Source organism: Ylistrum balloti, unplaced genomic scaffold (assembly GCF_031769215.1).
Source record: "Ylistrum balloti isolate Yb309-2 unplaced genomic scaffold, AGI_CSIRO_Ybal_v1 Utg371084, whole genome shotgun sequence".
NCBI lineage: Eukaryota > Metazoa > Mollusca > Bivalvia > Pectinida > Pectinidae > Ylistrum > Ylistrum balloti.
Window position 1 is genome coordinate 75,495 of NW_026782598.1, and position 10,673 is coordinate 86,167.

The 10,673-nt window shown below is 38.8% G+C and overlaps 1 protein-coding gene across 1 annotated transcript; it reads right to left on the minus strand.

Annotated features, from left to right (window-relative positions):
- Positions 1 to 6,913: 6,913 nt before the first annotated feature.
- LOC132560584 (serine/arginine repetitive matrix protein 1-like) lies at positions 6,914 to 8,848 on the minus strand. Its single transcript, XM_060225245.1, has one exon. The coding sequence runs from the start codon at positions 8,846 to 8,848 to the stop codon at positions 6,914 to 6,916; it is 1,935 nt and encodes a 644-aa protein (XP_060081228.1).
- Positions 8,849 to 10,673: the final 1,825 nt, after the last annotated feature.

Below are 10,673 nucleotides of genomic sequence, written 5' to 3' on the forward strand. Positions count from 1 at the left end.
CTTGTAGATATATAGACGTACTCCTAAACCTTGTAGATATATAGACGTACTCCTAAACCTTGTAGATATAGACGTACTCCTAAACCTTGTAGATATATAGACGCACTCCTGAACCTCCTAAACCTTGTAGATATATAGACGTACTCCTAAACCTGTAGATATAGACGTACTCCTAAACCTTGTATATAGACGTACTCCTAAACCTTGTAGACGTATATATATAGACGTATAAACCTTGTAGATATAGACGTACTCCTAAACCTTTGATATATAGACGTACTCCTAAACCTTGTATATATAGACGTACTCCTAAACCTTGTAGATAGATAGACGTACTCCTAAACATTGTAGATATAGACGCACTCCTGAACCTTGTAGAGATGCAGATGTACTCCTAAACCTTGTAGATATATAGACGTACTCCTAAACCTTGTAGATATATAGACGTACTCCTAAACCTTGTAGATATATAGACGTACTCCTAAACCTTGTAGAGATATAGATGTACTCCTAAACCTTGTAGATATAGACGTATTCCTAAACCTTGTAGATATAGACGTACTCCTAAACCTTGTAGATATAGACGTACTCCTAAACCTTGTAGAGATATAGATGTACTCCTAAACCTTGTAGATATAGACGTATTCCTAAACCTTGTAGATATAGATGTACTCCTAAACCTTGTAGATATATAGACGTACTCCTAAACCTTGTAGAGATAGACGTACTCCTAAACCTTGTAGATTTATAGACATACTTCTGTAGTCCTAAACCTTGTATATATATAGACGTGCTCCAGTAGTCCTAACCTTTGTTGAGATTTAGGCGTACTTCTGTAGTTCTAACCTTTGTGAGATTTATCTATACCTTTAACTCTCCATATTTTAGTAGAAGACAATACACATATCGATTAGAATATATTCATTGCTTTATAGAAAACATCAAATGCATTCTGAAAAATACTTCACGATAATTTAGATATCGGCACATTCTTGTTAATCTTAAGTACAAACTAATTTTGACCGTTGGCATTTGTCAAAAATGTACGAAAGTATCGCTAATTGTTCTATTAGGCCGGACAATAATTTCAATTTCTAATATGAAAATCTCTGCATAGCGTGCCGAGTAATCATAACTGCGAGCCAGCGTGTTGATCTTATTAAAGTTGCCCGTTTTCTCTCCTACAAAGCACGTCTGATACGCAACAATGTTACATCTATGCACGGAAGTCAACACAAATGAAGTAATAAAAAGACGGAAACAAACGGCATGCTTTCCGGTTCAGGTCTTAGAAACGACGTGTCACATGCGAATTTACGTCTGTTGTATGAACGGTAAATGTGTGTACGGGGTCTATTAAGTGAGTAGGGTGTAGTTTTGTTATGTTTTCAAGATTTGTCATGCTATCAGTGACAAAAGAAAATTTAAACAGCGTGCGGTGATGTGGAATAGCACTGATCGATCTTGTGCAATTATTTTGCTGATCAAGGTCAAAGCTGTGCTTGATACAAAAGCGCTAATCCATCTTTCAACCAACTGCGTGTGACTGTTACAAGTTTAACCAATTTAACTTGAACAATCAATGTCACGAGAATCCAATAAGGCGTCACAAATTAAAGATAAACAAACGAGAAAACACCGCGAGTGTTCCGTGTCTCCATACTTAGTGACGAGCGCAGAAGGTCGGGAATTACTCATACATATAGTGTTACCATTACACAACAGTGTTGATTTTCTAAGCTTGATGTATGTTATTGTAATGAATTATACACCTTAGTGGACTGTAGTAGATCAATGAAAAATCACCAATGCGTGATGAGGACAGAAATATCTCAATCCAAAGATAATAAAAGGCATCTTAGAAGCTATGGTGAGCGCTTAAAAAATCTCATCTCGAGAATTGAGATGATTGTTTACATTACACGGAAGTGATTACTAATGTAATTCCCATACTTCTGTGATGTGTTTTTATAAACAAAACAACTACTAGTTCTGAGGGATCCATTGCTCTGTCACAGATAAACCGTGAAATGCGTATCATAAAATGACACAATGTTAGAAAAATGTCTTTTTTATCTTACATACCTCAATGAAATATATATTACATATTACACAGCTAGACGAACACCTGGAAACAATACAAAGAACAAATTGCTTCAAAAATAATATGTTTATTTGGCTATGTGAAAAATGAATATATCTGATTACACCGACGTCACAAACAGCAAGTCGCTCAGTAATATATTCTTTATGTAAATAAACACGGGTCATTATACTTGCATGACCTTTAGATATTTTATTACTACAGGTATCCCCTTTGAATCTATGAAAGTAATTAGTATATATGACAGGTAAGTAATGGCTGTAAGGAACTGCTTAAAACTTCGCTCATATTTTTTGACAAACACACAGTGCAAAACCTGAACTCATGAAAAGAAAACATTATAGAAGAGATGACCTAAATATCTTATTTGATTTGGCGTGTCCTATTTAAATTCAGAGCAATTAGGCCTTGACCGCGCATGTGTCATCCCGGCGTATATTACTGAGAATAGATCAGTTTGAAGCAGTTCCTTACTACTACAGCCAAATATGGGTTCCGATGATATCAGCCAATAATAAGCAACAACACAAGCGTGTCAACCAACAAGTAACGTGGTTTATCATTGGCTGAAATCAACGCCGGTTTGATATACCCATTCCTGACATAAATTATAGATATGCTATATAACGGAGAATTTTATCTTGATATGAATAGTTTTAACGATTGGTATTGATCTATGGTTACGGATATCTGTACAGTTACCTTTTTTAACACGAGTATGGGCTAAACAATGATATTAATATACATTATTATGAAATAGTAATCACTTACAAACCCAAGTCATTTTCCGAGCGCGAAAAATAACAATAGGTGTAAATAAACAAGGAAACATTTGGAGGAACACAACCTCCTCATCCTTAATTCATACAAACTCACGCGCACAAAAATCTACCTAAAGTACCTACCCCACAAAACTTGTCGGAAAATGTCCGAAAGAAAAGTGGATTGATTGTATGGGACACAGGGAAATGACACGTGGTACTGGTCAGTTCGAAGGCCTGAATACTGATCACGTGACCATTATAAATCCTAACACTGACGATAATCATTATGTCATTCCTCGTGTGTAAAGTACAAAAGGCAGTAGTTATTGCTCATATGAAAAAATAACAGTTTTGTTACGTCTAACAAAACATACAAAAACTGTAACATGCATGTGTTTCCGGTAACCATTAATATCCTATTGGTTGAGTAATTTCATTGTTTCTCCCTTAAAACAGATAGTATCTTAGAGAGAGACGAGAGAGCTTATTGAAACATCTGTTTATACAAACCCATATTTTCGCATTCATTTCCGGAAACACGTGCATATTGGTTTGCTTTGAACACGCATAATATTACCAACCAAAGTCTGAAACACTCCCGACTTTCGATAGAATCACATTCAAGTTAAAACAATACAAAATAATGGAACTTCATGCATAGGTAAAGACATCACGATTTTGAAATAATACAAATGTTATATATACATATATGATGTAGAAGCGGCACTTTTAAACACTGGTCTAGTCATTAGTGTTGAAATGTAATGAAATATTGTGGACTTTTCAGTTATTTTTGTCACATGATCACATTAATCAGTGATATAACGACTTCCGGCTCACGTGAGGTAGTGTATACGCATTCTACACGACCCTGTTAGTCCGAACACTTTGTTCTAAAAAATGAATATCAAATCAGACCGGAAAATAGAATGTCCCTACAATAATGATATTTGATTACCTCCCCTTGATCTACAAGGTTCCAGGAAACAGCTCCTATAAGAAGCAAAGTTAGTTCCATTGAAACCTGGAATACTTTATCAAACACTATTTAATCAGCACTAAAGAAGAGGCACTATCTCGATGTTACATTTGATGGGTAAACGTTTGGGGAAATGCACTAATGAAGGCTGATTACCGTAGCTATAACATAAAATTGCTGTTATCAATACCTCGTTACCACATCGGTAAGACTTGTCATATTGTTTCACTGGCGATATCTGCATTATTTCTGAGAGAGGAAAAAATAAGTTGTCTGACTAGCTTATTTCCGGAATCGAAGGATCCTGGTCAATTTGTCCTGATAATCGAAAAAAGGTAATAATGTTCGGATCCAAGATATATCCTAATACTTATTAAAGATTCCAGAAGATAACATTAAAAACACTAATTTATCTAAGTATTTACCGGCAAATCGACCCATTCTTCACTGACATCTGTCATTCCCTATATACTGTTAACTAGGATAGGTAACTATTGTATTTCAGGTAAATACCTCTGTAATTGAGCGACAAGTCTAATCGATTTCCGTCAGCTGTTCATCCATCAGCTCTAAACTAGGTCATCGATTTCTGTCTCATCACCAGATACACGGAGTATCCGGGACGACTCAAACTAAGTGACGATTCGAATTCTTTCCCGAGTGTGCAATAAAACGAGTAAATTTACAATCCTGACCATGAATATATATATAACTTATATCTACCACAAAATATAAATGAAAACTTGAAACGAACAGTATTACAAAACTCGACTCTAGTTCATCATTACAAAATTCAAGAGAATTAGACATAACCAACTTAGTAGTACCGATTTGTTTGATCAAGGTACGCCATCTTGTTTGATCAGGGTACGATAGCTTGTTAAAGTTGAACACAAAGCTATATAACTCAACTTAGCCACAGGTTATAAGTTTGTACATACAGATAACTAAATATAGATATAACAGCTTCAATATATACACGTATGTACACATATTTTTAAACTTCAAATGTAATGTATGTAAAGATATATTTTAAGAAAAAAATCATATTTGAAATAAGTAAATGTTTCACTGCAAATAATCACATACTCCATTCTGATAGACTCACGTTTAATACACTTTTAGATTTAAACTCTCCTTTATTCTCTCTCTCTGTTTCTCTCTCTGTCTCTCATACATTTTTGATGAGTGGCGTTACCTTATACAAAGTATATACAAAAAGAAACTAGAAAATCATTTAATATGAAATTATTAACTAATAACATATATCTACATTATCTTGTTTGAAAAATATCATTTTGGCAAACGAATTTTAAAGCTTACCATCTTCATCTGCATAAATATAATTTATATTGCGACTGATATGTGGCACAGGTCAAATTCATTTGTGTAGTATGTATGAATTACACTAGGAAGTAGTTATTATTTAAAACATCGATATCCAAATGGATTTTTTTATCTGACCTTAAATGACAACAGTCGAATATTGTATTAATCTCCATCTGAATACACACACTGTCCCACTTGTGATCTTGACCTGGAGCGAAATAACTTTATTTGAATTGTAAAGAAAGGTCATATTACCTTTATGGGATTTAATCACGTGACTTTTATCAAGGTGTTTAAAACGTCAGAGGTTTGTTGTACAGTAGCAATTACTCGGAAAAAATTAGATGACTAAAATGTGCTTAGGCACAAACTTTGAACTGTCTGTCTATGTACTGGACATAATAACGTACACACACATTTATATGCATGTCACTTTATGGCGAAAACATAACGAGAGACTGTGAAGTGTACATTCTACATTATCTATATTAATTGCCACGAGCCAGATAAACTAGATCTGGTGTTTTAATTATATAACATGTTATTCAAACTCCTCCGATTGGATCGTTTAAATAGTGATACGCCTGACTGCCCAACAAGAACGCCAATTCAACCTCATTGACATTCTAGGGTGTACTCAGTAGTAGACCCATATTTCTATGCATATATCTCAGTCATAATCATGGTCCAAACCTACAACATATAACACTACAAAAACACAGCCAATGTGAATGTACAAACACCAATATATAGAGGTTTTCAGAAGGTAGCGGGATAGATCAATCCAATGTTGTATACCTGCAGTTACAAACACCCGGGTGTACCCGAGCAAAATCTGCCGTAAAATTGTGGGCAAACGGGTTTTACCACGCGTTAAAGAAATATATATATAAAAAGTATTAATAGATACAGTGAACAGGAGAATGTATAACCAGAACAAGTTTAACAGCGGAAAAAAACTTAATGTAACAACAACAAATTGACTATATACAAAGAAATTTACATGTGTATTGCTTTCAGTAAATGGATACGAGTGTTAAGTTTAACCATTACGTTCACTGTGTAACTAATGGAACATTTACATACCGATCAAACTACACCGAACAAAAGCTCATCAAGAATATTTTCAAGCACACTTTTTCAACCACTGGTAAAATATATGGTCCAGAGTATCAACTGACCCCGACACCGAACTGAGTATCCAGAAGTGTTAACCCCGACCCTTTTTTAAAGCTGTTAGGGTCAGCTGATACTTGGGCTAAAGTTCAAATCTCACACTCAATCTCTCATTATTTCTTTTCCATGAGGCGACTGACTGATTTTGCGTCAAAGCAAACCAGGAAGCCATCCAGAAAATAACATTTGACTCACTATTGCTATCGAATTTCTCTGCTTCCTCTCGTCTGTCACGTTTAAAGATGTGCATGTGGTTGCCAGGATGAGAAACAGAATCTTCTACATTCATATAGCACTATATTGACCAATCGGATTGTTCCGTTTTTCAAGTCCACCACTGAATCACTGATATATGTGCACATGAAACTGCATTAATCCGAACACTGATTCTCAGTTATCCGAAAGTATCGTATTTGATCGAATAATCCCAAATCAGAACTGCTTTAAATCGGAATACTCGTTAATCCGCATCCTTAATGTGCTGGTATTGTTATAGTAGACGAACTGGTCGATTTAAACACGAAACCGTTTTTGATATGCACTGACACTGTGATACTATATTTAGTACATCGTGAAATCTCCAATATCTTCGTCCTTACTGTCATCATGTACAGTGGGTGGCCGTGGCGCAGGCTCGTTCAGATCATAAGCTGTGGGATAGTCTCTGGCCTCCGATTGTCTCGTTTCTGCTTTTATACTCTTTGAAAAATTCTTTTCGTTCATGAATTGATTCTCCTCGCGTCTAAAATCCCTAGGTTTGCGAACTGGTTCGGGGTTATCGAAGCCTTCCCATCCTTGGTATGTGTTCCCCTGGGGTATCTCGGAGGCGTACCCGTAACTATGCATAGAGAACTGGCTAGCTGGCCCATTCTTTGCTTTCTTCGATTTCTTATTCTTTTTTCCTTTTTTGTTCTTCTTTTCTGTGTTATTGGCATATCGGAGATGTGGGGGTACTGACGAGGAGCGCAATGGGAACGGCTGATACCCCGGGTAGTTGTACACGTAATACGCTGCTTGATTGTCTACAGGAACTCTATTGTAGCGACTTCTATCTCTTTTCCTCTCGTACTCCTCCCGTCTGCTAAGGCGTTGACGAGGAGCGTCGTAATCCCGTGGAGGGGTACGTGGCCGGTAGTTAGAAATCGAGCTTTCACTTCCGAAATCGTTGCCATTTTTTAAGCGAGTGTCCTCTTTTTGGGGACTTGGAGAACGCGAATTTGACCTTGAACTCGACGAAAGTGACCTTGGTTTGCGCGAGCGTCGGACAAACACAGGTGGCATCATGTGGGGAGGAAATGGTGCCATCCCAGGTGGGGGTGGCGGCATCATGTAGGGAGCTGGGGGCGGTCTCATCCGTGGCGGTGGAGAGAAGAACCGATGCCTCAAATAGGGATGTGGCATTGGCTGGTGAACACCGGGATGCATATAAACAGGTCTCCTCATGGTCGGTATATGTTGTCGGGCAGGTTGTGGGATCTGCTGTCTGGCTTGTGGGGGGACAGGTGCCGGCTGTGTCGGGGGTGGGGGCACAGTAGCCGTTGGTGTCTGCGGGGGTTGTCCCGCCGGCATGTACATCGGTTTTGGTGCGGGTCCGGGCGCCGGGGGTTGTGTTGGTGGCACAAATTGGGGAGCGTGGGCACGCTCAGACATTGGAGGGGACGGGTTCGGCTCTTTATTATCTGTTTTCTCAATGTTAAATGTCTTAGCCTCTGCCTTTTCACTGCTGTAAAAGTAGCCCTGTGTAGGTGGAGGTTCGTAAAACTCCGGAGGTGCGTCGCGTGGTTTGTTTACGACACCTGGTGTCAGTCGGATTCCATTTGTGGTGGCATGACCGTTAGTCGTCCCGTTAGTGGTCCTAGCAGTACCTCGTCCTTCCATAGTACCGTTCGAGTTTCTAAACGAAGGTGGGGGTCCAGCGGCACTCCTGAAAGAAGCTCCGCCCCTAAATGTCGGTGGGGGCTCTGACTGGGCTGGCTGAGGCGGCATTGGCGGTAGTCCTCTGGACTTCCGGTCTACCACTGACGTGGCTCGAACCAGGTCCATGGCATCCTGGTCGGAAGCACACAGAAAGCCATGGCACTCCAGGATCTTCCTACCTTTGGTACGACGTGTGATCGTGGAAAATATGGCTGGGCTTTTAGAATTATTGCCGGTCTTGGTCAAAGGGTTGGAGAGGGAAAGGAATTGGGACTGTATATCGCCAGTTCCAGCGTTGATGTTTTTAACGTGTCTCACTGCAGCGCACAGTGTCAATGATGAGATAGGGAAGAATATTACGAGGTTACCATCATCAATGTATTGTAACTGTATACCTGTTGACAGAATACTCACGTAAGCGTCTATACCTTGTACCTGTGTCTCGTCCCCACTTGGGTACCGATCCCTCAGGGGCTGTTGAATTGCTTCGATCCCATCCTGGGTCTCTAGGGGAACGGAACTACCTATATACAGCACACGTTTCTTCACCAGTAGCTGGGGTTGTGGTTGTACCACCATTTTGAATGTTTATTTTAATATCCGTGAAACGACTGTGGGCACAACTAAGTCCAGTTAAACATCACCGAATGTCCAGCCTCTGTAATGTCTGGTGTTATCACTACAAGTTACTGTGCTGTCACCATCCGGTAATACAGGTGTTCTAAAGATAGAACACTCTCAGGTGTGGGGTGACTGTCGATAATACGTACACTCACAATCTGACACAAAAATTACTCCATACGCTGTGAAAATGTCGTCCGAAAAACTTACGGACTTGTGACTGGTCAGAAATGATGGTAAACAGGTTCCAACTGTTGTCAAACAGAAGAGATCCGGGCTCCCGGAGCAGGTATTGAACACACACACAATTTCACGTACACAGCATTCACATGTAAAAGCTGTGACGAGTCAATAAACGGGCAAATGCCTTGTATTGTGCCTTTCAGAACCGGTTCCGTCTAACAAACTATTTTAAGCCTGCGTATTAATACAATCAGTGGCGCGTGACGTGAGCTCCAGTCAGAGAGTACACGTACCATGAAATATTTTACACACCTACTGACAGGTATGGAGGGAGGTCCCAGGGGGTGAAAAATAAACACCTTGTACACGAAAGTAACTATGTTGTTCCTTGATAACGTGAGCGAGTTTCTCGAGTGTCTGTCACCTAATTACAAATTAGGACAGGTAAAAATCTACACCTGTGGCGACATGTACTTTGAAATCAGTCGTATAAGACTTAGTTTTGTACACACATACACAGGTAATATATATGATTAATACACAGGATATATAATCATAGTAACAGCGGAAAATTATCCTGGACACCGGTGCATTGTTTATGAGTTTGCAAGATTGGCATTGAACATTATGGCCGGGATATGCCTATCAAACTTGACCACTTAGTGGCCGGAGGAAGAATACTATCGTATCAATCAGGTTTATGTCGATTAAGTGGACAATCGAAAGTGACATCTCCATTCTGACGGCTAGTGATTTGGACAGACTGACCACGACGTTATCCTCGGGACTATGAAGTAACACACATGTAAACATGTATTTTCTCACCTCACGTGCCAGTTACGTTGTATATTACAGACAAATATATGTTATATTCACAAAAAATCTAAAACGTTTCAAAAATCACGTGTTCTATTGCGTAATTTTTCCAAAGGCATACATACTTTATCAACATAAATAAAGGCAAATGTAATAAATAAAGTCATTTATCAATGGATTTGATTTCTCAATAAATTATCTATTGATTGGTATATCTACACGGTCCATCGGTCAAATGAAGTGCACCGTTGATTGAGATAGATTTCAAAAAAAAATTGAAATGATCACTTAAAGCAGTATGAATCCCAAGCCCTGTGCTAGTATGTGTTCCTCTAATTAGTTACATTTGTCCCGGGTAATACATAAGTGATGAATATGTCAATTATCTTTCATATTTATTTTCTTATCTAAGGGCTTACGTCTACTGTTACGGCTTTTGGCCTTTCAATGAACGGGATTACCTTTCACAGGACAAACTACTATAACGGATTGAATTAGAGCCAGCTTCGGACTGTACAATACCCATGGAGATCCAAACATCCGGATGGCGAGAGGTTGGACATGGCTTATCATGAATCTGTGTACGGAATGCTGCAGACTCAATCACTTGCCCGTTTCGACTTGGTAATCGTGATAATGTAGTTCTGGATATGACTAATATATAAGTATCGAAATCCGGATGATGAGGGAATGTTGCTTTTATTCGGATATTGTGGGTAACCGTGCTATTCACTGACTATCCAAAATTTACTAGCGGTACATGGACAAAGCTGTCTTGTTAAGG

Coding starts and splice junctions, on each gene's coding strand:
- LOC132560584 (XM_060225245.1), bottom strand. CDS start 8,848: ATGGTGGTACAACCACAACCCCAGCTACTGGTGAAGAAACGTGTGCTG.